Source organism: Chaetodon trifascialis, chromosome 2 (genome assembly GCF_039877785.1).
Source record: "Chaetodon trifascialis isolate fChaTrf1 chromosome 2, fChaTrf1.hap1, whole genome shotgun sequence".
In the NCBI taxonomy this organism is placed as follows: domain Eukaryota; kingdom Metazoa; phylum Chordata; class Actinopteri; order Chaetodontiformes; family Chaetodontidae; genus Chaetodon; species Chaetodon trifascialis.
The window spans coordinates 18,093,501-18,121,171 of record NC_092057.1 but is presented as its reverse complement, the minus strand read 5'-3'; the positions used below and the strand labels follow the sequence as shown (position 1 = coordinate 18,121,171).

General features: G+C 41.2%; 9 protein-coding genes across 9 annotated transcripts; 7 read left to right on the top strand and 2 right to left on the bottom strand.

Moving 5' to 3' along the window:
* Positions 1–1,130: 1,130 nt before the first annotated feature.
* Positions 1,131–1,815, top strand: LOC139343616 (histone H1-like). Its single transcript, XM_070981363.1, has one exon. The coding sequence runs from the start codon at positions 1,131–1,133 to the stop codon at positions 1,749–1,751; it is 621 nt and encodes a 206-aa protein (XP_070837464.1). The 3' UTR covers positions 1,752–1,815.
* Positions 1,816–4,305: 2,490 nt separating this feature from the next.
* Positions 4,306–4,692, bottom strand: LOC139342441 (histone H2A-like). The gene has a single exon (XM_070979535.1). It carries the CDS (start codon positions 4,690–4,692, stop codon positions 4,306–4,308), a length of 387 nt encoding a protein of 128 aa, XP_070835636.1.
* A 354-nt stretch (positions 4,693–5,046) lies between these two features.
* On the top strand, positions 5,047–5,471 carry LOC139346057 (histone H3). The gene has a single exon (XM_070984963.1). It carries the CDS (start codon positions 5,047–5,049, stop codon positions 5,455–5,457), a length of 411 nt encoding a protein of 136 aa, XP_070841064.1. The 3' UTR covers positions 5,458–5,471.
* Positions 5,472–7,006: 1,535 nt separating this feature from the next.
* On the top strand, positions 7,007–7,318 carry LOC139349197 (histone H4). The gene has a single exon (XM_070989783.1). The coding sequence runs from the start codon at positions 7,007–7,009 to the stop codon at positions 7,316–7,318; it is 312 nt and encodes a 103-aa protein (XP_070845884.1).
* Positions 7,319–9,263: 1,945 nt separating this feature from the next.
* Positions 9,264–9,575, top strand: LOC139347326 (histone H4). The gene has a single exon (XM_070986824.1). It carries the CDS (start codon positions 9,264–9,266, stop codon positions 9,573–9,575), a length of 312 nt encoding a protein of 103 aa, XP_070842925.1.
* Positions 9,576–22,743: 13,168 nt separating this feature from the next.
* Positions 22,744–23,361, top strand: LOC139342883 (histone H1-like). The gene has a single exon (XM_070980162.1). The coding sequence runs from the start codon at positions 22,744–22,746 to the stop codon at positions 23,359–23,361; it is 618 nt and encodes a 205-aa protein (XP_070836263.1).
* A 1,419-nt stretch (positions 23,362–24,780) lies between these two features.
* LOC139346946 (histone H4) lies at positions 24,781–25,106 on the top strand. Its single transcript, XM_070986330.1, has one exon. It carries the CDS (start codon positions 24,781–24,783, stop codon positions 25,090–25,092), a length of 312 nt encoding a protein of 103 aa, XP_070842431.1. The 3' UTR covers positions 25,093–25,106.
* Positions 25,107–26,431: 1,325 nt separating this feature from the next.
* Positions 26,432–26,901, bottom strand: LOC139346367 (histone H3). Its single transcript, XM_070985407.1, has one exon. The coding sequence runs from the start codon at positions 26,899–26,901 to the stop codon at positions 26,491–26,493; it is 411 nt and encodes a 136-aa protein (XP_070841508.1). The 3' UTR covers positions 26,432–26,490.
* A 344-nt stretch (positions 26,902–27,245) lies between these two features.
* On the top strand, positions 27,246–27,632 carry LOC139342362 (histone H2A). Its single transcript, XM_070979432.1, has one exon. The coding sequence runs from the start codon at positions 27,246–27,248 to the stop codon at positions 27,630–27,632; it is 387 nt and encodes a 128-aa protein (XP_070835533.1).
* Positions 27,633–27,671: the final 39 nt, after the last annotated feature.

Below are 27,671 nucleotides of genomic sequence, written 5' to 3'. Positions count from 1 at the left end.
ACCTCAAACACAGTTAACATCCTACTTCAAATGTGAATCTCACTTGTGCAAAATAAGAGGGTAAAAAGGACCAATTACAAAATCAGAAAATGTTTTGATTATGTAAGTAATTATTTATGCCCCCCAAATTACATACACCGATAACGATCTATTTCGACATGTTGCTTCTGTGTGAGTCATCAAGGTTCCTTGGCATAAACCAGCCAAACAGAGAAGAGCTCATCAAGTCTTCATCAGCCAACTGAAAAAGGAAAAGGGCTTATTTGAGTCCACGACCAAATCATAACATTATAATTGGGCATGTAAAACCACATATGGCCATATTTCGCCCCAACCAAAGTCACATTTTTTCCACGCAGACATCAGAAAACAATTTGGAATTCTAAATGAATGTATTCTATGGCACCTTTAGTAACACTATAACAAAATATAATAGAAAATATTATTTATCAGTGGAACAATGTAATAGTTACATTTACAGACACTTTTTGTGTTGCCACAGACAGCTGTCTTTTAATTGCCCATTACAACATAAAACATTAGCAATTTAGTCCTAAGCAGAAGAAATTTTCACAGTGAGCAGCTCTGACAGGAAGTCTGGCCCCATAAGCTATCAGTGTGTTTACTGCTACCAGAGTAACTCCAATTTATTACAAAATGATAATCAACAGATGGTTATTTGTAGTCCGAGTCTCTGAACAAACACGTAGGCCAGCGGGGAAACGGCTTTTGATGGAGCTCTGATGTATTTTAAAACATTTTCGGAGAGAAATGAGTGAGAAAAGTCGCTGAGCAGCGCTGGTCGCGACGGTGAATGTGTGAGGTTTGGAGTCTCCCCAAACCAAAAGCAGAGAGCATCAGAGCTCTACTTGAGTTCAATATGAAGAGACACAAGTCTGCTATCGGCTCGCTTCACCGTCAGCCTTCAGCACTTGTCCCACATTTAGTTTGGAGTGTTTTATCGGTGAAGAGAAAACACAAGTAGGCCGACATTGAGACTGCACCGAGGAGAGCCGGCCTGGATTGAGTCTCCACGGTTCTCATGCTGTGTTTAAGTCCAGCCTCCTGCTCCGGAGTTTCACCAGTTCAGACTGACTCTGACTATTGTTGAGAATTGAAATACCGAGAGAATGGCAGAAGTAGCACCAGCTCCAGCCGCCGCCCCGGCGAAAACAGCAACGAAGAAGAAAAGTACGAAGCCGAGGACACCCGGCACCAGCGTGAGCGAGCTGATCGTGAAAGCTGTGGCTGCATCGAAAGAGCGGAACGGCGTGTCTGCAGCTGCCTTGAAGAAGAATTTGGCTGCCGGTGGTTACGATGTGGACAAGAACAAGTCCCGCATTAAGACCGCCATCAAGAACTTGGTGGCTAAGGGAATTCTGGTCCAGACCAGGGGGACCGGGGCATCCGGCTCTTTCAAAATGAGCAAGAAGGTGCCGGAGTCCAAAGCGAAGAAGTCCGTTAAGAAAGCTGCGCCTAAAGTCAAGAAAGCCGCAGCCAAGAAACCTCCAGCGGCCAAGAAGCCCAAATCAGCAGCGACGGCAGTCAAGAAGCCGGTAGCCGCTAAGAAGGCCCCCAAGAAGCCAGTAAAGAAGTCCGTAACGCCCAAGAAAACGCCAAAGAGCCCCAAGAAGATCTCAAAGGCCAAGAGCCCCAAGAAAGTGGCTAGGAAGGCTCCTCCAGCCAAGAAAAGTGCTGCAAAGAAGACCGCCAAGCCCAAAGTCAAGAAGGCAGCACCCAAGAAGAAGTAAGCTGTTTATTCGTAAACGTCCCGACAAAAGGCTCTTTTAAGAGCCACCCACATCTTCTCCAAAGAGTGTTCCTGTCATCGTTGTCGATAAACTCAAAAACTGTTTTTTTACGGTAATTACGGTAAATTAAATGAACAGAAGGCCATGACGTGGACGTCCCTTCATCTTCGTTCATCAACTGAACTGCACATGACTTCGGTGCCATGATATTTGTGTGTGTGTATCTCTCTCTCTCTCTATATATGTGTGTGTGAATTTAATTTAATAAAAACTTAAAAACTATTCCTCATTTGAACGTTCAGTTATGATGCAAATTTGTTCTTATGACACAGTGAAAGGTAATTTAGTAACTGGTTTGGATGCAGGCAGCCTGACAGAAAAGTGGGCCCCTGCTTTATTTGATCTGTCAAACTCCTGCTGGAAATGTAGCTTACTGTCACATTATCTGCTTACAATAGGTGCCGATAACAAGCTCATAGTTTGTTCATAGAACACAAATATACTTGCAGTAGTAATAATAATAATAATAATAATCCTTAATGGTATAGCACCATTTATACAGTAGTTACAGCTCAAAGTGTTTTACAAGAAAGAAATCAGATGCACCAGGTGGGTGCTTCACATAGAAAAGACAGAATGGACATAAAAACAGATAAAAATTAATATAAAATAAGACTGAAAAAGGATGAAGATTAAAAATAATGACAATGCATAAAATCACACAATAAAATATCAAAATCTAGGTAAAAGTAGAATAAGGATAACAGTGTTAGCTCCGATTCTTTTGTTGGAAGCCCTAGAACAACACAGGAGAAATCTTTAGTTTACAGACGTGAAATTTATTCAGGTCACAGGTAAAGCAAGGCAGCCCTGGGCTCGAGGTTACAGAGCTCTCGCAGGAATCTCAGTCAGAGCGGGCCCAGACTTCCGGGTGTATTTTATTTTCTTGGGCTGGGACTTGCCCCTTACAGAGGATCGATTTCTCATTGGCCAGTTATCTCTGACGTGGACGGGCCAACCAAATATCACATGAACTAACTGAAATATAATACAAAAGATGTGTGTGTGTGTGTGTGTGTGTGTGTGTGTGTGTGTGTGTGTGTGTGTGTGTGTGTGTGTGTGTGTGTGTGTGTGTGTGTGTGTGTGTGTGTGTGTGTGTGTGTGTGTGAGAGAGAGATGGTTTCAAGGCATGTATCTAACGAGACAGACTTAACCTTGACAGATAGTAGAATAGTAATAATGGATAATAGTAGTAGTGGGCACATCTGGTGCCTGTCTTATTGAGTAGAATGCCACAGTGTTCAAATTAAGGAGTATGATTTGCAGGTTCACATGAGGACAGAAAAATACATGAATACAAAGAAAAAGGAAATAAATCACACTGAGTAAAATGGACCTAAAATATAACAAGAGGATGGACATTAAAAACAGATACAAAGTGAATGTAAAACAAGATAATGCATAAGGCCAAACAGCACTATGAAAAAAAAAAAAAAAAAAAAGCAGCAGTGTGTAAGTTTCAGATCTGCTTATGACACCAAGACTAACCCCAGGTTTAATCCAAAATAAATTTCCCCAGATTATCAAACAGCAAATCTCTCGTTTCAGTGCTGATGAGAAGGATTTCAGTTTTGCCCTCATTTAACTTTAAGAAATTATTTCTCATCCTTTATTTATCGCCAAGAGACAGTTTGTAATGGAGTCAGAATCATTTAGTTCAGCACAGATGTACCGTTGTGTCACTTGCATAAATGGAAACATACATTGTGCTCTCTTATGATGTTTCAAAGTGGCAACATGTATAATGAGAACAGTAATGGACTGAGGCAGCTCCCTTGTGCAACCCCAAAACAGACATCATGTTTCTCAGACACATGATCTCCAGGACTGAGTCAGCTAGTCAGTGAAGTATAATATTCCAGACTCCCCAGCATACTCTTTTATAATCTTGGAAAAGTAATCCTTTCTTGCCAGACATATTGCTTTGTTATAGACAATCATGGTTTTGAATATATTACAGTGAACTGTGAGCTCAGTTTTCCTCCATTTTCTTTCAGCTGCTTAACAAATACTCTTCCTCTCATAAACACTGCTATTGTTTCCCTATGGACAGATTCTGACAGTTGACCTATTTTTTTTTTTACCTTAACTGGAGCAACAGCATTTAAAGCAGATGTTCAACCATGTCATTTAAAGAGCAGTCATAGCTGTGATCTCACATTACAAAACCTTTCTTCCCATCAAAGAATCATCTTTTCACCCTTTTGGTCAAGAGTAGTTTGTCTTCAAAATAATGCAGTGGTCAAAAAAAAATAGATAATTCTACAGCAGTGTTTTTTTTTTCCCTCCCAGAAGTTTAACATTTTAAAGATACTTACACAGCTTTAATCAAAAATGTTTTATTAGCATTGCCCTTTAATGTTCAGAGATCTCACATTTACTTAGAACTAACACTTGTCTCTAGATCACATCTGGGAGATATGGGAAACATTGCTCTTTATATCAGGATTGGGTGGCTCTTAAAAGAGCCCTTCACTGACACATGAGAGTACGTTTACTTTGCCTTGGCAGACTTCTCGGTCTTCTTGGGCAGGAGAACAGCCTGAATGTTAGGCAGCACACCACCCTGAGCAATGGTGACTCCACCGAGCAGTTTGTTGAGCTCCTCGTCGTTGCGGACAGCCAGCTGCAGGTGACGGGGGATGATACGAGTCTTCTTGTTGTCGCGGGCGGCGTTTCCAGCCAACTCGAGGATCTCAGCAGTTAAATATTCGAGCACAGCCGCCAGGTAGACGGGGGCGCCGGCACCCACACGCTCGGCATAGCTGCCTTTGCGCAGTAGCCTGTGAACACGGCCGACTGGAAACTGCAGGCCGGCACGAGAAGAGCGGGTCTTTGCCTTGGCTCTGGCCTTTCCACTAGTTTTGCCTCTTCCACTCATGTCTTCAATACTTTCAAGAAACTAGAGCTCAGAGGAAAATATGGCGTCAGCAACCGCAACCCTTCATTATATGTCCGCGAGCGCGCGCACGATTTGCGTCAGGCCAATCACATGAGGGGCTTCCAGCAGAGGCCGAGCGCTCATTTTGAACGTCTTTTTCGCCAATAAGCAGCGGCTATTCTGGCGGTGGGTCGCTCCTCCAGGCGGTGCTGAGCTCCAACAGGAGCCTTCACCAATCAGGAGGCGGAGGTCTGAAGCAGCGTCATCATTTCGTAGACGGTCCCACACTTTAAGAGCAGCACGTTTCCTCTAATCACTACATTTTCTCCTGTTTGTTAAGAGAAAGACGAAAGCATGGCAAGAACTAAGCAGACTGCTCGTAAGTCCACTGGAGGCAAAGCCCCTAGGAAGCAGCTGGCCACAAAGGCGGCCCGTAAGAGCGCCCCGGCTACCGGCGGTGTGAAGAAGCCTCACCGCTACAGGCCCGGTACCGTGGCTCTGAGAGAGATCCGTCGTTACCAGAAATCCACCGAGCTGCTCATCCGCAAGCTGCCCTTCCAGCGTCTGGTCAGAGAAATCGCTCAAGATTTCAAGACCGACCTGCGCTTCCAGAGCTCTGCCGTCATGGCTCTGCAGGAGGCCAGCGAGGCCTACCTGGTCGGCCTTTTTGAGGACACCAATCTGTGCGCCATCCACGCCAAGAGAGTCACCATCATGCCCAAAGACATCCAGCTGGCCCGTCGCATCCGCGGGGAGCGCGCTTAAACTGTCTGACGTTCTTTGACTAACCACCACCACAACGGCTCTTTTAAGAGCCATCTCACTTAACCATAGAGCTTTTTCTTGCTACTCGTGTAATTGATGTACCAGCAATATTAATTTCTATGTTTTCTTGGATAATTTGGTCATTCATAGTATCAAGTGTTTATATGCTTATATTCATATACCTATTTTTAAATAACATTCTTTTGACTTAGTTTTGTTCTCATTCTAATTCTTTATTCTATAAAAGCAAGTGCAGTGTAGATCAAAACAGCAAAGGACTAAATAAATTAGGTAGTTCAAAAATATTCTGCATATACAATGCAGGTATTTATATTTAGGAAGGCTACAGGCCTGGATGGCATCAGGGCAGACTGCGTGTCAGATGTGTTAGTTTGCAGCACGGGGGCTCCAGAGGGGACAGTGATGATACAGCCATTGTTGGATGCATATCACAGAGGAACAAACTGGAATACAAGGAAGTCATAATCATCTTTGTAGACTGAACCACCTGCATGTAAATGCCAGCAAGATGAAGGAGATGGTGATTGATTGACGTAGCTCTGTTGATGCTGTCTTTCTCAATTCTACACCATATACTTTTGCACTATTGCTATCAATGCTAATATATGATCACAACACTATTTATTATCCATATTGGAAACAATGTTTTATAAACTACATATTGTGCATATATGTAGATCTAGTATTTCTCAATTGCAATAAAATATTATGTATCCTGTATACTTTTTTTTCTTTTGACCTTTTCACCTTCTTATCTAATCTTATCTCAACCAAAATACAGCATAATAAAGAACTGAACTGCAAAAGTTCAGGTTTATACTACCACCACTATTACTACTACTACTGTAGTAGTAGTAGTAGTAGTAGTAGTAGTAATAATAATAATAATAATAATAATAATAATAATAATAATAATAATAATAATCCCCTTTAATTAAAAAGCACCTGTTAAACTTACAAAAACAAACAAAAACCCTATAGGTAAAATTACAGTCACTGGAGGGCACAATAGAGAAAAATGAAATGACAATTCCACTTTGACATCAACATTACTGTCACACACTGAGGATTGGTATGCAGGCCTTTTTCCACAGAATATATTCTGAATTGTCAGAGCAGGAATACAGCCTACAACGGTTGGTCAAACAAAGGTCTTTGCCCTGAAGCATGACCACAAAGTAATTAAGCAGTAAGTTAAGAACACTAGTAGTGCTCAGAGCATTACTGCTGTGCTTTCGCCACTTAGAAAATGTATTATGTTTATTGTCGGTATGCGTAGACTGTTAATAAAAGTAAACAATAAAATGTACTACCTAAAACTACATCAATCCATCTGCACGATCTCTAGATGTTTCTAGAAGGTATTAACAGTTTTCAAATAAAGACAATGAAAAGGAACCCACTGAGGCACCGCCCAGTGAAACTCGCGTCACAGGTTCTCTTTGACGTCCGCAGACAATATATAAATAAGGACTGTCTGTCCTACTAGCTTAGTACGCTTAATCGGAACCTACAAACAAGCAAGAAAATGAGCGGCAGAGGAAAGGGAGGCAAAGGACTCGGTAAAGGAGGCGCCAAACGTCATCGCAAAGTTCTTCGCGATAACATCCAGGGTATCACCAAGCCAGCTATCCGCCGTTTGGCTCGTCGTGGTGGTGTTAAGCGTATCTCCGGCCTCATTTACGAAGAAACCCGCGGTGTGTTGAAGGTTTTCCTGGAGAACGTTATCCGTGATGCAGTCACCTACACGGAGCATGCCAAGAGGAAGACCGTCACCGCTATGGATGTGGTTTATGCTTTGAAGAGGCAGGGTCGTACTCTGTACGGCTTCGGCGGCTAAACGTCACTGTGATCTGCTGTTACTCAAACTCAAAGGCTCTTTTAAGAGCCACCCAATTTATCTGAAGAGAGAAAACTGTCTGCCACTTTCCCCTCATTTTCATGCAGTGAAAAAGTGGCGTTGTAACCCAATTCGCCCTAAACTACACAAACATCCATACGCGCCTCACTAAACACTTCCGGGATTTCTCGACACACGCTCCGAGACACGCTACGACCCATCCCTAAAAAAAATATCGTAATAAGTAATCACAACTTTAGAAGCTGTTGAATAAATTTGAATGAAAAATGACCTTAAAAGAATTTTGTGATGAAATATAATCGTTTAAAAGAAAACAGACTGGTTGTGCTTTGCCCTCTAGAGAAAGAACTCCTGTTTTGCATATCATTTGTTTTCTAGAGTAGAGTAGCATCTGAATGAGTAGATCTAAAGCAGTAGTTATATCTGCTGCCTCAATAGCAGCATAACTTCAGTTGAAAAATCGCTCCTCTTCATAATGTAAGGGTCACATCCAACAAATGATCTGTTTCTCCCTTTCTCTCATAATTTCATCTAAACTGGCTCAGTAAGAACTTTGCTTCATCTCATCCATTGTTTTCACTTCCTGTCCCGAATTTAGGAAAATAGAGACCTAAGAATATGTTAACTAATGGTTTTACTTCCACACATTGCGTGCATATGTTTACTACTAGCATTATTTGTTCTTGCACATGCAGTACATACAGCTTTGACTTCAGTATACTTGTACTTGGTGCTATGACAAAGAAAATTGAGTCTACTCTATCAATGTTTCGTGAAAGGAGATATGATGAAATAAGATGCATTTCAGAGCTACATTTTGACCAAGCAGCTCCTTCTGTAGTACAACAGGATGCTTTGTGATTGGCTACAGCAGTGACTCACCTGTCCCAGGTTGGTGCAGGTGGAGCTTCCTGTCGTCTTCTCTAGAGTGTTGTGTGGTAGCTGTCCGAGGTTCTGAACTGACACACTCACTGCTTGTGCTTGTTGCACCAGCTGTTTTGAACTTCAAACTTAAACTGGTTCTAACATGTGTATGAAGATTTATACATAATCAAATGAAAGGGTGCAAAAATGACAACTTGATTAATGTTGAATTAACAAATTCGTCAAATAAAAAATTAACATTTGCTCCAACAAGGTTCAGGGCATTCAATCGTTTGCAACTGGACTTTGTCAGTTTGCTCCAACAAGATGAGCAAATGAGTAATATGCTATTGGTCTTGGTAAGTGAATAAGACAGCATACATTTTAAGTATTGCTTTAATATTTAGTAGTTATTTATAAGTAGTAATTTTCAAAATCTGCCAAAATTGCCAGAGGCCACATCTCATACAGACACCCAGGATACGAGCTCAGCCAGATGTGTCTCAGCATGTGACCTCAGCATCTCCGTCGCAAACTATAGTTTTGGTTGTTGAGATGATTTGGGATCTGTGATTACAGACTGGATTTATAAATGTAAAGGTTTACGTGAAAAAAACAAAAAAGTTCTATCCTTGAGGTTAAAGTAATCATTACAAAATGCTCAGCATGTTCTCATGTGATGTTTATTACAGACAATACATTTTCAAAGAAAGGGAGCTGTGCTGTGTTTCATCTCCACATATTTCTCTACATGTGATCATATCATTATTGTTCTTGAAAGTGCACTGACTACAAGTCAGATTATCAACCATCATGAAAGGCCAAAGAAGACCCATCAGCCTGCGTCTGTTTCTTACAGGCGACATGTTGTCTGTAATTAATGCTGTTGTTCAGTAGGTGGCGCTAATGTGCCAAAGAGTTAACCATCAACCATCATGAAAGACTAAAGAAGAAGAAAAAAGACCCTCCTCTGTTTTCTAACACGTCCTCGGACAGTATTTAAACTCCTGGGAGGTCAGCCGCTTGAATATACTTGGTATCTAACATCCAAGCAAGAACAATGAGCGGTAGGGGAAAGGGAGGCAAAGGACTCGGTAAGGGAGGCGCCAAGCGTCACCGCAAAGTTCTCCGTGATAACATCCAGGGAATTACAAAGCCCGCCATCCGCCGCCTGGCTCGCCGTGGTGGTGTAAAACGTATCTCCGGTCTCATCTATGAGGAGACTCGCGGTGTGTTGAAGGTTTTCCTGGAGAATGTCATTCGTGATGCAGTCACCTACACTGAGCACGCCAAAAGGAAGACCGTCACTGCCATGGATGTGGTTTATGCTCTGAAGAGGCAGGGTCGTACTCTTTACGGCTTTGGCGGCTAAACGATTTGTTTTACATTTCTAAATTCAAAGGTCCTTTTAAGGGCCACACACCTTCTGCACAAAGAGTATATTTCTTTATGATTGCTTGTCTGTCCTCAGATAAACCGTTGCGAATGATGGGAATTTCGGTTCGTTTGAAACTTTTGGGGAAAAAGCCCAAAGGTCAGAGACCGGTCAAACATCCACATATATTATAGATGTTGATGGGTCATACCATGCCGACGCTTTGGAGTGGAACCTACAATTTTAATGTTAATGTTTCAATGCACTCAATGCAACAGCGCAGCCATGGGAATGACCAAGTGAAATTAATTAATCTTAATAAATGCTTTTCATGTATTGTTCATGTATTCATTCATATAAGTAAAATTTAGATTGTTTTTTGTATTATGGGTATATATCATGGCAATACAATAGAATCTAATATTACTTGTCAAATGTTTGTCAGTAAATAATTTTGTCAACGTTTGAATAACTCATGACAGGGGAACAATTGTTTTCAAATTGTTGCAGTGTTTTAACAAGGTAAGGGGCGGTGGACGTGCTTGTAAACATGAAGAGGGCAGTGAATTTGATTGTGCAACTTAAGGACTTCATTAAATTTTATTCAGAAACAAACTTTGCCACATTTTCCTCATTATTTTCATGCGAAGCACAAGAATGCCTCAGCATGGATGAAGTGTTATTGTTGTCGTACCCCAGTTCTTTAGCACACAACAAACACTTCACCTTGGATTAAAGAAAAGACAGTGAAAAATATAGTACATTGCATAACGAACACAAAACACGTGAAATAATGTTTCTGAAAGTGTACTTTTTTTATTGGGAGAGATCAGATCAAAATGTTCCCACACGGAGGAAAACTTTCTCTTTCTCACGGGCTCCATCAAAATGCACCTCTGTCACACACACGATACTCGAACGAATTCCTGAACCTGCGAGGCTTCGAACGTCATCAGTGACGTCATTTGCCCTAAACGACACAAGCCTCGATACGCGCTTCACTCTCTAATAATATTCGTCTTGTTTTAGACTTAATCGATTACTCCTCTCTGTGTTCTGACGACAGTTTTATCTTCCTTTTGGACTTCTATAAGGCATTCGACACTGTTGAACATAATTTTATATTTCAAACAATTGAACATTTTGGATTTGGTGACTTTTTGTAACACCGTCAAAACTATGTACTCAAAAGGTAACAGCTCCATCAGACTTTACTTACAGCGCGGCATACGACAGGGCTGTCCTGCTTCCCCTTATCTATTCATCTTATGCACCCAACTACACACATATTAAAAATAGCTCATTAAAAGGTATCTTTATTGCAGATAGAGAAATTAAAATAAGTCAGCTGGGTGACGATACCGCACTTTTCTTAAAAAATACCACACATATGCTGCCAAACACTATATTTGCTGACATTTGGGAGGGATGTATGTGTGAACTGTTCTTTGTGCGGATCTGAGCCTGAAACTATGTACTGGAACTGTCATGCTGCCACCTTCTGGAAAGAAGTACTGCATTACATCACACTGAAGATCGACTCAGACTTCCTTTTGGAGTGGAACAATATACTTTTTGGGGTTCATGATGTTAAAAGTAAAAAACAAAACGAACTGTATGTCATAAACTTAATAATAATATTTGGTAAATATTACATACACAAAGCCAAATTTAGTCACTCAACCCCCTGTTTTACTGCATTCCAAAAGGAAACAGAACATTACATGGAAAGTATTTGTGACTCTAACAATAAGAAAACATACCACTTGTGCTCTTTATTTTCTGTATTTATCTAATAGCCTACCCCCTGGCTCATGTTCAATTGTTTGTACGAATGTACATTATAATAACTGCTTTTGTAATGAAAACATTTCAATTAAAAAAAAAAAATGATACGCGCTTCACTAAACTTCCGGGATTTCTCGACACACGCTCCGAAGCGTCGGCACTTTTTTTTTTTTTAGTGATGGGGTACGACCCATCATTAAAAAAAATACCAGGTAATCACAACTAGGCTGTTGAATGGATTTGAATGAAAAATTACCTGAAAAGAATTCTGTGATGAAATGTAATTGTTTAAAAGAAAACTTGATGGCCTGACTGGTTGTTATTGTTCCAGTGCTTTGCCCTCTAGAGAAAGAACTTTAGCAGTCAGAGCACTTTGGTCCCAAGGTTGTGCACCCAACCAATAACAAGAAATTAGTACTCCATACATATCATTTGTTTTCGAGAGTAGAGTAGCATCTGAATGAGTAGATCTAGCAGCATAACTTCAGTTGAAAAATCGCTCCTCTTCATAATGTAAGGGTCACATTCAAAAAATGATCTGTTTCTCCCTTTCTCTCATAATTTCATCTAAACTGGCTCAGTATAAGAACTTTGCTTCATCTCATCCATTGTTTTCACTTCCTGTCCCGAATTTAAGAATATAAAGACCTAAGAAAATGTTAACTAATGGTTTTAATTCCACACATGCTTGACATAGTCACATGCACTATTTATGTTCACATATGTATTTTACCACTGTCCATAGTATGTCTGCCCTACAGCATGTTCATGTTCATACTGCTGACTATGCTGCACCAATCTGACCAATAGTGTAATCACGATTCACATATGACATTACATATGCAGCTTTTTATTCAGTATATGTTTACTACTAGCATTATTTGTTCTTGCACATGCAGTACATACAGCTTTGACTTCAGTATACTTGTACTTGGTGCTATGACAAAGAAAATTGAGTCTATCAATGTTTTGTGAAAGGAGATATGATGAAATAAGATGCATTTCAAAGCTACATTTTGACCAAGCAGCTCCTTCTGTAGTACAACAGGTTGCTTTGTGATTGGCTACAGCAGTGACTCACCTGTCCCAGGTTGGTGCAGTTGGAGCTTCCCGTCCTCTTCTCTAAAGTGTTGTGTGGTAGCTGTCCGAGGTTCTGAACTGACACACCCACTGCTTGAGCTTGTTGCACCAGCTGTTTTGAACTTCAAACTTATTCTGGCTCTAACTAATTTCATCACTAACATCACTAATTTTCTCAGCTCTCCAGCATTTTGTCTGTGTGTGTGCTGTGTCTGTAAGCCGCTCCCCTCCTGCTCAGTGCGTACACACTGAAGCCACCACACATCATGTAGTTGACCAATCACGTGCGGCTTGAACGGAAAAAAGTAATTTCATTCGCGACCAACACATCGCTAGTAGTTGACCAATTACGTGGCAAAAGAAAAAAAAAAAAAAAAAAACATGACTGAGATATCAGTACTCCATATATCTCTACACACTAAAGAATGTTCTGAGTAGATGTAATGGGAAGTCTGCCTCGAGAGATGGCTTGGCTCCTCGGATTTTTGTTGCTTAAAGTAATGTATTACCAAAATGAATTACTAATGTACAATACATATCAAATGTTTACTTTTTAAATAGCTTAGTACACTCAACAGGGAACAGAGTGCTACAAAAAATACATTTTAAAGCACAAAAACAAATACCATCTGAATTTGACAAAACGTCCAATCTCTAATTATATGTAGATTTAGAAATGTAACTATTTACAATGAAACACCTTAGAAAATCACACAACAAAGTATGAACAAAAGTGTATAAAAGAACACTTTGCCACCTGTGATGCTGTCACTGGTCGCTCCTGGTCTGCTGTGGAGTAAGGACTGACCATGGATGGGTCAAAAAGCGGGAAAGAATTTCACAAAATGCATGGCGTGTGCAGTTTCCGACTCAACTCTGCATGTTGTGTGTAACAATTGTGACAAATTAAGGAATTCTTCTTCTTCTTTGAAGATTGAGGATTGGCATTAAGAGAAACCATCCATGATCCTGTTTTTTCTCTCTGAGGGACTGATGTTGCTACAACGCACAGTCTCCGAGCCATCACATATGTAAGATGTGGGTAGACTGAAGCCTTGGTCTCTCACCTGCTCAGTGGGTCTGCACTTCTCTGGAAAAGAGGCTCCTCAATATAAGATCTCACTTCCAGCATTGCATCTTCTTGTAGTGTCTTCAGTTGCTTGTTCTTGAAAGAATCTCCAAATAGCAGATGCTTATGGCTCCTCTTGTTGGCCCCCTGTTGCCTGTTAGTGAAGCAGATAAGTGAAATAATAGTTCAAATGGTGATACAAGCATGTAATTTGGTACCTGCACTCTTCAAAGCCTACTTTAAAAAAACAAAACAAAACGTTGGCCATGCAAAAATCCAAGATGGTGACCATTTTCCAAGATGGCCGACATGTCACACTGAGTCCCATTGTAATGGGTTAGAAAATTGAAGAAAGAAAAAAAGAACAAAACAAAAAACTTTCTAAGTCTAGATTTTTTTAGTCTAGGTAATTTTGTCCATGGCAGTTGCTTATTAGACTTTAACCAAGACGGCGTCCAAGATTGCCACTGCAAAAGACAAATTTTGCCATATCTCAGCTACTAATAGAGACAGACAAAATTAATGATTTTTGTTCACACCTCACATTTGCAAGCGCACAGAGCTGTACAGGTGAGACCCAACCTGTAGCACTTGCACCTGCCATGACTGATTTGCAGCTGCATTTGGTCAGCTGTTGGCAACTCTTGACTATGGGGGAGTCGGCTGCCCAGAAGACCCGCCATTCTTCACCAACCTTCTGCCAACCCCAGTCAGCATTACTTTCTGCTTCTGGCTGACATTTGGTTGCCTGGGTCCAAACACAGGCAGCCTGCTGGGCAGTACACCTGGTGTGCTGGAGCAGAGACTGAGCAGAACTGCCCCGAAAGGTAATTTCTGGCAAACATGTCAAATCTGGTGACAGCCACTGTGGCAACAGTACACTAATCCAACGCAGGCTCTGACCTTGCCCAGATGCCACCCACAAGTGCTCTAGCCCCAAACTCTGAAGGGTAGGGAAGGCACTCAGTATGTTATGACAATAATCAAAACAAAACTCATGAGGCTAGTTATCGAAAAACATCTTTATCTTAAAAAATCCATTAGGCAACAATGAAAAAAAAAGAAGAAAGAAATAAAGCAAAATGAGGTCAGGCAAGGTAGTCATCTTGAAAAATGACCGCCATGTGGGATTTTTGCATGGCCAGCATTATTTTTGAAAAGAGTAGACCTTGAAGAGTACATGTAGCAAATTTCATACTTGTATCACTATTTGAACAATTCTTGTGAAATATGCAATTATCTGCTGCGCTATGTTGGCTGGCGGTAATTTGCTGCTGCTGCTGCTGCAGTTACTCTCTGAAGAGCTCCATTAGCTGCTCCGTTTTCACTGAAGGCCAGGTTTTTGAATCTCAAGCATGGTGGTTTCTGAGAGAATACATTTATATTTCATGCAGTAGAACTCTGTCCATGGATGCAGAAAGCAGCCACTAACTATGCTCCAGAATTTAGCATATGAACGGTTGAATTCCACCTTGTAATACACTCCTGTCTGAGCCTCGTTCTGTCGTTGTGTAGATTTGAGCTTCTCTGTGGCTGTTGTGCTCCTGTGGAAGAATTCCACTATCGCCTTCATTTTGTCCACCTTGGGCTTCATCACCTTCAGAGCATCTCTTACAAACAGGTTAATTGTGTGTGCAAGACATTAATTTTAATTGCTTTATGTGCTTTATGTTAGCTGCATTGTCACTAACACAGCAAACCACTTTGTTTTCCAGGTCCCACTCTTTGACCACTTTGAGCAACTCCTCTGCCAAGTTCTCAGAAGTGTGTCTGTCACTTTTGTAATTTTTAACAAACTTTAACTGTCATGTAGGATGTGGTGGTTCGGGATGTCCGGCAGTCAGCTGTCAGGCAAACTGCTGTAGCTTTTTTAACCATCTCTTGCAGTGAAGCACATTCACTGTCATATAGGCTTGGGATAATTTTCTGGGAGGTCTCCTGCCTGCAATTACATACATTGGATTGCGAGCATGAGTACTGCTTCTGAATCCTTTGTCATCCACGAATGAAAATGGTTGGAAATCATGTGCAACCATTTTAGCCAATTCCTCATCAATTGTGTTGTCATAGCCTTTTGCACAACCTGCCTCATAGAGCACTGGTTGTAGGTCTCGGTGGTTTTGGTGGTGTACTGCATGATGCTGTAGACACTGCAGCAGCAGCAGCAGCAGCAGCAGCAGCAGCAGCAGCAGCAGCAGCAGCAGCAGCAGCAGCAGCAACAGTTGCAGTAGACAAACTGGCACTTTCATTAGCAGCAGGTTCAGTTGCTTGTCTTTTTCTTCCACCTGCACTGTTGGATATTCTAAGGTGCCTGTGCAGGTTATTTGCAGAGCCTGCAGAGAACAATATGAGATTTTAACCTTGCATACTCTCCACTCTCTCTCTCTCTCTCTCTCTCTCTCTCTCTCTCTCTCTCTCTCTCTCTCTCTCTCTCTCTCTCTCTCTCTCTCTCTCTGCAGGAGCGGTGGCCAGCTCATTTACTTTAGCCACAGTTAGACTCTGTTGGTGGTGGGCTATTACCTGCTTCAGACCCTTGCAAGAGGAAGCATTTTGAAGGCTGTGACATAGCTGAAAAAGAGAAAACAGCAAATGTGAAAATTAGGCTTTGTCATGTGATACACTGTTTTTACAATTAATAAATAATTTGTCTGTTATAGTATTTTTCTATTTACTGCAATCTTAAACTCTATAGTAGTAAAGTAAAAACAAAATAGTTCAAGTTACTTTTCTGCACTTCTCAAAGTGCACTCAAAGTGCTCCCTAACGTAAAATAGCATGGTTCCTGTAGGGACGGCTCTGGAATAACAGCCCCTGTTTTCTCTGCTTGGGCGGTTCCCAGACGATGTTGTGGAAAAAGAGGGTGGGAAAAAGAGGTCACAGGTTACAAAGGTCACAATCACCAGTTGTTCACAATCACCATCATCACTCACCAAGCACGCCAGCTTCTGGTGTAAATTTGGTGGAGGTTGATGCTCCCACTCTCACTGCAATCTCTCTTTGAGTCCAAAAAAAAAAAAAAAACAACTATTCAAGAGCACCACTGTTTGTCTGGGGAGTTGTAGGTTGCGGTCTAGTAGTCCGTAAATAAGCCCCTCATGCCACATTTTGTCAAACACCTTTTCAATTTCAAAAAATACAGCAATTGTTACTTCTTTCTTGTTAAGGCCTTGCTGGATATCTTCTGCCGGCCTTGTTGTCAGTGGTACTCCTTTTTTTTTTTTTTTTTTTTCTTTCCAAAAGCCAGCCTGATGGACTCCCAAGACTCTGAGGACATCAAGGTGACGTTGTAGCCTGTCAGCCAGTACTCTTTCAAATAATTTCCCAAGATTGCTCAAGAGGCTTATAGGCCTGTAGTTGACTGGCAGGTGAGGGTCTTTATTGGCTTGGGATCATCGCTACCAGGGCTGATTTCCAGGCTTTTGGGAAATAACCAACTTGAAGGCAAAGGGTGAAAAGGTCTGTGAGTTTCTCCAGAAATTCTGGTGAAGCTTCTTTGATAAGTTGATTATCCACCTTGTCTTCATCAGGTGCTTTAACTTTGAGGTTCTTGAAGTGTTGCTGCAGTTCAGTTATTGTGACTGTTTGGACTAATGGATGATTAATTTCTGTGTTGTTAATGGATAAATGGGTGGCTAGACTAACCTGGCGTTGTACTATGTCTTTCAACACTGGATCAAACAAGGGGTTGTCTGGGGATGCATGTGTAAGACATTCTCTAAAAACATAGGCTTTTTCATTTTCCTCGTCTACCATTTTTCCATTTTGTCTTAAAACTGATGTCCTTGAATTGTTTTTCTTTCCATTTACCTGCCAGAATGTTTTAGGATTTGGATCATTATTTAAGTCTGTATAGAACTTGTTCCGTGTTTTTTCTCGTCCTGTTCTGATGGCTTTCCGTATTTTTGTTTGTATTTGGCTGACTCTTTGTTTGATCCCCAAAGATCTTGTTTTCATGAACTCTCTTCTTAGCTTTCTTTTAGTTTTGATGAGATGAATCAGAGAAAGAGGGAGTTTCTTGCTGTCAGAAGTATCTGTCTGAGCACAAAAGATCTGTGGTCTATAGCAGGAGGTTCTGGGTCACATGGAGGAAGACTGGCACTTTGATTGGCAGTCAAGGATTGCCAATTAGCTGTTTTATAGTTGTACATTCTTTGTTGTTTCCTCAGCTGAACTTCTAGATTGAATGAGGTGAGTATAGGTAGATGATGGCCGACAAGATTGCCACAGACAGAAAATGTTGCTACTCTGCTAATTCTAGAGTGCAGAAACAGAGATCCAAGATGTCCACTGAGTTGCGTGCATTGTAGTAAGGTGTTGGCTCATCATTGTTGAGAAGAACTAAATTGACCTGCTCTCTTTTGGAATTTAGTTCGCTGCCTGATTGGTTTGTGTTTCTATTATTGAAAGCCAAGTGTTTGGCATTCAAATCTCCCGTTATGAGTACCGACAAGGATTTCTTGAAAAAGATGGGGGGAAGGAGTTACACCTGGCAGGCAGTAAATAGACACAAGAAGTATGTTGACAGTAGGGGAGAGCTTTAATTCTTGCAGTTATAAATTCATTGTTCTAGACATTATGTGGGTTTACTGCAAAGGTTTTTTCATTATATGTAATTTAGCTTTTTATGAGTAGGGAGACTCCACCACCTTTTCTTTGAAGTCTGTCTCTCCTGAGGATGTCGTAGCCTGGTAAGGAGAAGTCTATGTGTGGAGCAAGTAATTCCTCTTAAAGATGGCCCTTTAATGATGATTTGTTTGAGGTGATTCTGTCCCACCTTGTCGGCTTGCCAGTTTTAAGTTCAGTTTACTGCTTTTGAATGCATTTTTATGCCACGGAGCCAGGAGCTGGTTCATTTAGTTTGGGTCTTGTTGGAAGATTAGCAGCCTTCCTCTGCCCAAAGTGCTCCAGAACAGTGCAGACCTCTTTCACTGTCTGCCATTCCTGTAGTCACATTAGCCTGTGCCGGTAAAGGTGGAAAAAACAAACGTCACAGCATCCCCAAGCTAGACTAATGGACTAAAGATACACTGTATGTGTGCACATACTGTGTATGTGTGTGTGCGTCTGTCATAAAATACAAGTGTTGAGGCTTTTCTAAAGTGGAGGATAACCATTTAGCCTTAGCTTGTTCTTAGTCTTCAAAAAGATTTATTTCATACACATGTGCAAATAAGACAACTTGGGGTTGCTGTAACATATAGAGGATGATATAATCGCATAAGATACCTATGTGTTTCAGTTTAAGGAAAGTGATTTTCTGACTTAATATTATTTCTAACCAAACAATATGCATAATATTCAGGGACAGACAGTGAAAGGCAGAAAAACAGGATGAAGAGGACTCAAAACACTGAGACCTTTTTTAAGGTAAAGAAAATAAAGGCTGCAGATATCAAGGTATCAGTCACTGCATCCTGAATCAGTCACACCCAAACTCACACACCACCTCTGCCACAATTGGACTGGACTGTGGAATGGACAGTTTTAATTTAATCAAGAATTACTGATTCAATTCTGTTTAATACTTCTATTTTAATACTCTTTATTGTTGATGAGTGGAAGTGTGGTTGTTGTTTTTATGAGCTAAAGGACAGTTAATCTATCTATCAAATAGGAAGGAATAGATAAGTAGCCTATAGCATAAGAAGTTTAAATGAACTGAACAGGATATGTCCACAATGTCAAGAAAGGCAGCAGGACGTCTTAAAATTGATCACATTTGAATTAAAATTTCAGTTGATGTTACACTTGTATTGACATTTTGAGTAACTGATACAACTTTCCCCAGGAACTTAGTGCAATCATGAGGTTGAGGGCCCATCATGGGCAATTCAGCATTCTGCAGGTACGCTAAATGTTTAAGTCATAATGGATAACCCTAGGCAACTGAATAAAAACAGTATGTGTTTAAACAACTTCTTGATGCAATCATTGAATATTTCTTTGTGTGATCAGACACTTCCTTTAGTGATCAGTTGCATCACGAGCATGTGAACCATCAGGAGTCTCATAGTCAAAGCTACAGTGGCAGTGAAGAGCTCCCCCATGCTTCATACCACACACCCTCCCACAAACTGGGTATTTGATCTCTTTTGCTTTAAGATTTCAGAAAGTTTATACAAATAATTTATCAATGATGATCAAGTCTAGTGCATTACTCCAAGAGGAGACCCAGCTTTTGTTCACAAGATTGTTATTAAATTCAGTATCACTTCTACATTGTGTATTATAAATAAAAGTCGTGTATTATGCATGGTCTAAAAATGTGTGTATAGTGGGACTGTTTAAGTGTATATGTGTTCTGCATGGTTTTCTAACATGTTGTTAGAGTTGTAATGAAGCTGTTCATAACTAAACTAAACTACACTAAACTAAACTAAACTAAACTAAACTAAACTAAACTAAACTAAACTAAACTAAACTGATTGTTTCTGTCTCTGTATGGTAACAAAGAGGTAGGATGCCCATGAAATACAAGCGTTTATCTTGCTGGAATTACTAGCTACTACTACTACTACTACTACTAGGTTAAATACACCAGTATACTCTTCCGGAGCACAGATCAACCCACTAAAAAAAAAATAAAAAATAAAAAAATAAAAAATTAAAAAAAGTCAGATGATATTTCTACACTGTTCTGTTCCAAGAAAAAAACTCGAGACCAATTAGGAGAGATTGAACGGGCGGTTATAGGTGTGCGTGCTGCACTCCAAGATGCACTTCCGCCGGTACCGTCCACACCGTTAACGGTAAGTTACTTAGCTAAAACTTAAACTTTTCACTGTGTTCGTTGGGAAGATACTGCTAGCTAAGCGACGTAGCAAGCTAATGTTTGCCAGTGTGACTCGGGTACTGCGGTTACGTCAGTCGTCTTGAAACAAGTGGGAAAGTCAGCGTTAATTTACAAGAGCGTGTGGAAACTTCCGGTTTTCCAAAATAAAACGGGGGTGTTACATGTATTAAGATTTTATGAGAACTATGTTAAAAATATAATACTCCTATTTACAGTATAAAACACATTAAATTCTCATTCATTAAACCTAAGCCTGCTCTATGACACACACCTCTTTTTATTGCATTTGGACGCTATTTTTTATGAATTTCTAATACCAGTCATAATGTAAATATGAGCATTATAGCTCAATAACTCCCAGGTCATGTGACCTATTGTCTCAGAATCAGTGTAGAACAGTAGATCTAAGCTTGCTCTATGACACACACCTCTTTTTATTGCATTTGAACATATTTAATAATATTTTTTAACGAATTTTTAATGTGTTTTATACTGTAAATACGAACATTATATTTTTAATGTAATTCAGCACCACCACATGGTCCATCAGGACCAAAACCTCACGCGATAAGAACAGTTTTTTCCCATCTGCTGTCAGCCTTATCAACAAGGCCCAGAACCCCCCCTGACACTCTTCACACTCCACCTCTGCCTCATCTTGTCACACTGACATTGGCGTAACCCTATGTGTTACATTAACGCTCTGCTTGGACTTCCTTCTGAAAAAACTCACTGTGTTCCTGGAAAAAAAAATAAAACAAAAAAACCAGACTGTGCTTCTGGGGAAAAAAACAAAACAAAACAAAAACAGACTTGTGTATATATATATATATTTATATTGTTATATTTTTACTTTTTTAATAGCTTCTTTTTAATAGACGTGTCATGCACCAACCTCACCAAAGCAAATTCCTCTTTTGTGTAAAATCGTATTCCTTGTATGTGTAAAATCGTGCCTTTTCTGATTCTGATCTGTGGAAACATGGATGAGAGCATAACTCACATATCTGTTTCAGTGGATTTTTTTTTTTAAGCGCTCAGCACACACTGTCACTGTCCAAGGTGCTGATCCGGCACTGTTTTGGGCACTGCCACATAGCATACTTTTCCTCTTGATTGTCTCAGCTGACAAAGCTCTGATGCTGCCACAATCTCACTCCATCTCATTTCACCACAGGCTGACATATAATTAGCTTGTGTAACAAAAGGAAGTATACCTTATAATATATCAGCATATAAAATATCAGTGCCTTTTAAAATTAAAATTATCTGCCCTCTGTGTGTGTGTGTGTGTGTGTGTGTGTGTGTGTGTGTGTGTGTGTGTGTGTGTGTGTCCGCCCTTTTTCAATAATAATAATAATAATAATAATAATAATAATAATAATAATAATAATAATAATAATAACATTTGCACTGCTTCCCTCAGTAATGCTCAAGACTATCAGAGCCAGTAAAGTTACATACTACATACTGTATGTACATACTGATCCACTGACACAACAGGTTCAATGTGTGAAATGGACTCCTTTTTAAAGGCTTTTGCATATCTGTATAATTTCCATAATCAACTCCATGAGTAATGCTGCTGGAAGTGATTTTGACCAACCTGGTTTTACAACAAACAAACAAACAAACAAACAAACAAACAAACAAACAAACAAACAAACAAACAAACAAACAAACAAATAGCAGAAACCAAAGTCGAAATTTTCACTTGAAGCATGAGCAGATTAAATATTCAAGCAATGAATGATAAATATGCCAATGAAACAGTGTTCCATTTAAGGAAGACTTAGATTTGCAATCCTCATTTATATTTTATTATAAATTCATAAATTTCTAATATTAAAACCAGTCATGCAGAGGAAATGTTGTCAGTTACGACGAGTACGAAGTCTGGCCCCATCAGCCTCGGTCGCCATCAGTGTGTTTGCTACTACCAGAATAACTTCACTTACTAACAAAATGATCATCAACAGATGGCTATTTGTACTTTGAGTCTCTGAACAAACATGTAGGCCAGCGAGGAAACTGCTTTCGATGAAGATGTGATGCATTTTAAAACATTTTCGGAGAGAAATGAGTGAGAAAAGTCGCTGAGCAGCGCTGGCCGCGACGGTGAATGTGTGAGGTTTGGAGGCTCTCCAAACCAAAAGCAGAGAACATCAGAGCTCTACATGAGTTCAATATGAAGAGACACGAGTCTGCTAACGGCTCACTTCACCGTAAGCCTTCGGCACTCGTCCCACATTTAGTTTTGAGTGTTTTATCGGTGAAGAGAAAACACAAGTAGGCCGACATTAAGACTGCACCGAGGAGAGCCGGCCTGGATTGAGTCTCCATGGTTCTCATGCTGTGTTTAAGTCCAGCCTCCTGCTCCGGATTTTCATCAGTTCAGTCTGAGTTGTATACAGTCCAGAGGAGTACGTAGAAAAATGGCGGAAGTTGCACCAGCTCCAGCCGTCGCCCCGGCAAAAGCAGCGAAGAAGAAACCTTCCAGGCCGCAGAGAACCGGACCTAGCGTGAGTGAGCTCATCGTGAAAGCTGTGGCCGCATCCAAGGAGCGGAGCGGCGTGTCTGCAGCTGCTTTGAAGAAGAATTTGGCTGCCGGTGGTTACGATGTGGACAAGAACAAGTCCCGTGTCAAACTCGCCATCAAGAACCTGGTGGCCAAGGGGACTCTGGTCCAGACCAAGGGGACCGGGGCATCCGGCTCTTTCAAAATAAATAAAAAGGCGGCCGAACCTAAAGCGAAGAAGCCTGTCAAGAAAGCTGCTCCTAAAGTCAAGAAAGCCGCAGCCAAGAAAACCCCCGTGGCTAAGAAGCCCAAAGCAGCAGTGGCAGCCAAGAAGCCGGTAGTCGCTAAGAAGTCCCCGAAGAAGGTCAAGGCGGCTAAGAAACCTGCAGCGGCCAAGAAAGCAGCCAAGAGCCCCAAGAAGGCCTCAAAGCCTAAGAGTCCCAAGAAAGTGGCAAAGAAGGCTCCTGCAACTAAGAAGAGTCCCGCAAAGAAGGCGGCCAAGCCTAAAGTCAAAAAGGCAGCGCCCAAGAAGTAAGCTGTCGAGTCTCAGCAAAAAGGCTCTTTTAAGAGCCTCCCACATCTCAAAGAGTACATTCCTGTTCAAGCGGGGTCATGTCAGATCAAAGCACACATGAATTTCATGACTGAAGCTATGTTGCACGTAGCAGGGTTTGGAAAACTGATATGTTGGTCCCTCCGTTTTCAAAAATAATATCGTGCACACAACACCTTTTTCAAAAATGAACATGAACCCGGATTAATACGCCGTTGAGCGCCATCATGAATGCCAAACCTATGGGCGCGAGTGTAAATAGTGTAAAAGTGTATTTTCAGTCGCATGTTGTGACGTTTCGGAACCTAAAACGCAGTTTCAGAAATCTTAAAATGATCGTTTTCCGTGGAATAAAAAAATGATGTCAAAATATTGCGTTTTACGTAAATTATAGTAACAACTAACAGCATATTTTTAACTCTCATTAGGAGTTACTGACGCAATTATTATTGAGGAGGAAGGAGAGGGCTTGCAAGAGACTTAAATGATTCTTAAGCAGAGGAGCACAAGGTGGAACGAGAAAGATTCTCCTGTGGTTATGGCTGAGTGACAGTGAATATGTAATACTCGAGAGTGGATGCTGCAGGGATGATTTTTGCGCTCGATCTCATTCGAGATGCGCTCACATCTTCCACCCTTAAAGATATTTGGCTACTGGAAAATGCAGCCGTGATGACTTGATGATGGTCTAACTATCATCAGCAGAGTGATCACACAATTACCGCACTTCCAAGGCCTCAAATCGTGGCGCAGCTCATCGCATCTCCACTGGACGCTTACACCTTGCTGCCCTTGCTATTATTGCTGTCCTGTTTTTGTATCAACCGATCACGCCTTTAAAACTATACGTCAAACCTAACAATTCATATTTCTTCCACTGTGAAACTGAACCATTCTCAGAAAGCTATATTTCTGTAAATAACGTACGATTTACACATACATATAGATTATACATGTAAATACCGAATATAAACCACCTAAAATTACATCATTTCATTTGTACATATACTCTAGTTTTTTGTTGTAGAAGATTTTTCAAATAAAGACAATCAAAGGGAACAATTTTCACTCTTGGCTGCTAAAGACTAAAATAACATTCTTCCTGTAGGGACAGCTCAGGACTAACAGTCCTTTTCAGTCCCTGTTCTCTGCTTGAGCGGTTCCTGGAGGGCGGCGTGGAAAAAGAGGGTGGGGGAAAGGAGGCGAGATCACGGTTTACAAAGGTCACAGTCACTACTTTGTTCACAACTGCTAACTGTTTGCTGCTCAAGATGGAGGAAGGACCACTGAAGCCCGGTCAAGCTCGCGTTCTCTTTGACGTCCGCAGACGATATATAAATAGGGACTGTCTGCCTTTGAGAGTAGATCATACTCGGCTCAAAACTACAGTCAGGCTAGAAAATGAGTGGCAGAGGAAAGGGAGGCAAAGGACTCGGTAAGGGAGGCGCCAAGCGTCACCGTAAGGTTCTCCGTGATAACATCCAGGGAATTACAAAACCAGCCATCCGCCGTCTGGCTCGCCGTGGTGGTGTCAAGCGTATCTCCGGTCTCATCTACGAGGAGACTCGCGGTGTGTTGAAGGTTTTCCTGGAGAATGTCATCCGTGATGCAGTCACCTACACCGAGCACGCCAAGAGGAAAACCGTCACTGCCATGGACGTGGTTTATGCTCTGAAGAGACAGGGTCGCACTCTGTACGGCTTCGGCGGTTAAACCTCTTCTGATCTGTTACTAAAACTCAAAGGCTCTTTTAAGAGCCGCTCAATTTATCTGAAGAGTTTATTTTGTTGGTGATGAATGCTGACGAAATCTTTGATGGATTTCAATATTTGATCTTGTTCTTTTGTGTCTGTGTGTGTAAATGGGGTGGACAGTCAAAAGTGTTATGACCTCTTCTCCACTTATTTGAATAGTCACACACTTCATGAAGTGAAGTAAGCTTTTCTGCCGTCATGTTAGACAACATTTAGTTGAACCAGACAAAATGTTTTGTTCTATTTAACTATTTTTATTCTTGATCCGTACATCCGTAACACAATCCGTATTCCTGTGTTATCTTCCCATTTCTGCAGTTTCTCACTGTTCCAGATGGTCAGACTGAGTATTCTCTCTTGATTTGAATATAATATAATTTAAATATTAAGTTGCCTGTTCGTCTCTTCTTCAATCCAAATTCCTGTTTAATCTGCACCAGATGCTTTAATTATCCAGGGATCTAATAGTCTTTTAATTAAAGGATTTATTGCTAGCACATTTAGAGCAGTGCACGTAGGCACTAGGTCAATACTCAATTTACATTTAGAGAAACACAATTTAAAAAGCAGACAGCTGAGCATTTGAATCAAATGCTTTCTTTTGGCCCAGAGACACAAAATAAACGTTTTATATATATAAATACATATAATAAACAATTATATTTCTCCTATGATCCCAGATCGCACATTCACTATAACTTGGTCGAAAACCTCATTTAGTCTATTGATAATTATTTTCACAAGTATTTTGTCATCTATTCATAATGGTCAGATGTCTGTAGTTATCAGTACTTTAGTCAGTTTCCCGACATTTAACGGCTTGATGGCCTGAACAACCTTTTACGAGCTTTATGAATAGTTAATATAGAGTCTACAGAGACTATATTTCTATTTTCTTGTAGGTACTGGAACATAGTTATTTCTTCTCTTTTTTGTCTTTCATAGTTGCTACAGATATACCTACCCTTAACTGAATTCTTCAATGAACTTCTCTTTCCTGTGATTATTTCCAGTATCCTCCGTCCACTGAGGCTCCAGAGAGAACCAATAATTTACACAAAAGATGGTCATTACAAATGTATCTTAATTCCCTCTTAATACTAATGAGGAAATTCCGAAAGTCATTCTCTTCAGTAACAGTATTGAAATCTGCACATAAATTTATACTATAACCAGGGTTAAAATAAAGTATAAATTCCTTAAGCCTTTTAAAAAGCCGAGTCTAGTAGTTCTAGTCATGTTATTAACATATGTAAAATGTTAAAGAAACAGCAATGAAAAAAGCTCTTCAGAGAAAAGTGTGGTGGCTCTTAAAAGAGCCGTTGTTGTGGTAGTTAGTCAAAAAGCTTGAGACAGCTTAAGCGCGCTCTCCGCGGATGCGACGGGCCAGCTGGATGTCTTTGGGCATGATAGTGACCCTCTTGGCGTGGATGGCGCACAGATTGGTGTCCTCAAAAAGGCCGACCAGGTAAGCCTCGCTAGCCTCCTGCAGAGCCATGACGGCAGAGCTCTGGAAGCGCAGGTCGGTCTTGAAATCCTGAGCGATTTCTCTGACCAGACGCTGGAAGGGCAGCTTGCGGATGAGCAGCTCGGTGGATTTCTGGTAGCGACGGATCTCTCTCAGAGCTACAGTGCCGGGCCTGTAACGATGGGGCTTCTTCACACCGCCGGTAGCCGGGGCGCTCTTACGGGCCGCTTTTGTAGCCAGCTGCTTCCTGGGGGCTTTGCCTCCAGTGGACTTACGAGCAGTCTGCTTAGTTCTTGCCATGCTTTTGTCTTTCTCTTAACAAACAGGAGAAAATGTAGTGATTAGAGGAAACGCGCTGCTCTTAAAGTGTGGGACCGTCTACGAAATGATGACGCTGCTTCAGACCTTCGCCTCCTGATTGGTGAAGGCTCCTGTTGGAGCTCAGCACCGCCTGGAGGAGCGACCCACCGCCAGAATAGCAGCTGCTTATTGGCGAGAAAGCCGAGCGCTTGGCCTCTGCTGGAAGCCTCTCTTCTGATTGGTCTGACGCAAATCGTGCGCGCGCTCGCGGACATATAATGAAGGGTTGTGGTTGCTTGTGTCACATTTTCTCTGAGCTTTAATCTCTAGAAAGTACCGTAAACATGAGTGGAAGAGGCAAAACCGGCGGAAAGGCCAGAGCCAAGGCAAAGACCCGCTCTTCTCGTGCTGGTCTGCAGTTTCCAGTCGGCCGTGTTCACAGGCTACTGCGCAAAGGCAACTATGCCGAGCGTGTGGGTGCCGGCGCCCCCGTCTACCTGGCGGCTGTGCTCGAATATTTAACTGCTGAGATCCTCGAGTTGGCTGGAAACGCCGCCCGCGACAACAAGAAGACCCGTATCATCCCCCGTCACCTGCAGCTGGCTGTCCGCAACGACGAGGAGCTCAACAAACTGCTCGGTGGAGTCACCATCGCTCAGGGTGGTGTGCTGCCCAACATTCAGGCTGTTCTCCTGCCCAAGAAGACCGAGAAGCCTGCTAAGGCAAAGTAAATGTACTCGCTATTGAGAAATACAAAAAAAGGCTCTTTT

Excerpts from the sequence above, each read along its gene's own strand:
- LOC139342883 (XM_070980162.1), top strand. The coding sequence starts at position 22,744 with ATGGCGGAAGTTGCACCAGCTCCAGCCGTCGCCCCGGCAAAAGCAGCG.
- LOC139342441 (XM_070979535.1), bottom strand. The coding sequence starts at position 4,692 with ATGAGTGGAAGAGGCAAAACTAGTGGAAAGGCCAGAGCCAAGGCAAAG.
- LOC139347326 (XM_070986824.1), top strand. The coding sequence starts at position 9,264 with ATGAGCGGTAGGGGAAAGGGAGGCAAAGGACTCGGTAAGGGAGGCGCC.
- LOC139346946 (XM_070986330.1), top strand. The coding sequence starts at position 24,781 with ATGAGTGGCAGAGGAAAGGGAGGCAAAGGACTCGGTAAGGGAGGCGCC.
- LOC139346057 (XM_070984963.1), top strand. The coding sequence starts at position 5,047 with ATGGCAAGAACTAAGCAGACTGCTCGTAAGTCCACTGGAGGCAAAGCC.
- LOC139346367 (XM_070985407.1), bottom strand. The coding sequence starts at position 26,901 with ATGGCAAGAACTAAGCAGACTGCTCGTAAGTCCACTGGAGGCAAAGCC.
- LOC139342362 (XM_070979432.1), top strand. The coding sequence starts at position 27,246 with ATGAGTGGAAGAGGCAAAACCGGCGGAAAGGCCAGAGCCAAGGCAAAG.
- LOC139349197 (XM_070989783.1), top strand. The coding sequence starts at position 7,007 with ATGAGCGGCAGAGGAAAGGGAGGCAAAGGACTCGGTAAAGGAGGCGCC.
- LOC139343616 (XM_070981363.1), top strand. The coding sequence starts at position 1,131 with ATGGCAGAAGTAGCACCAGCTCCAGCCGCCGCCCCGGCGAAAACAGCA.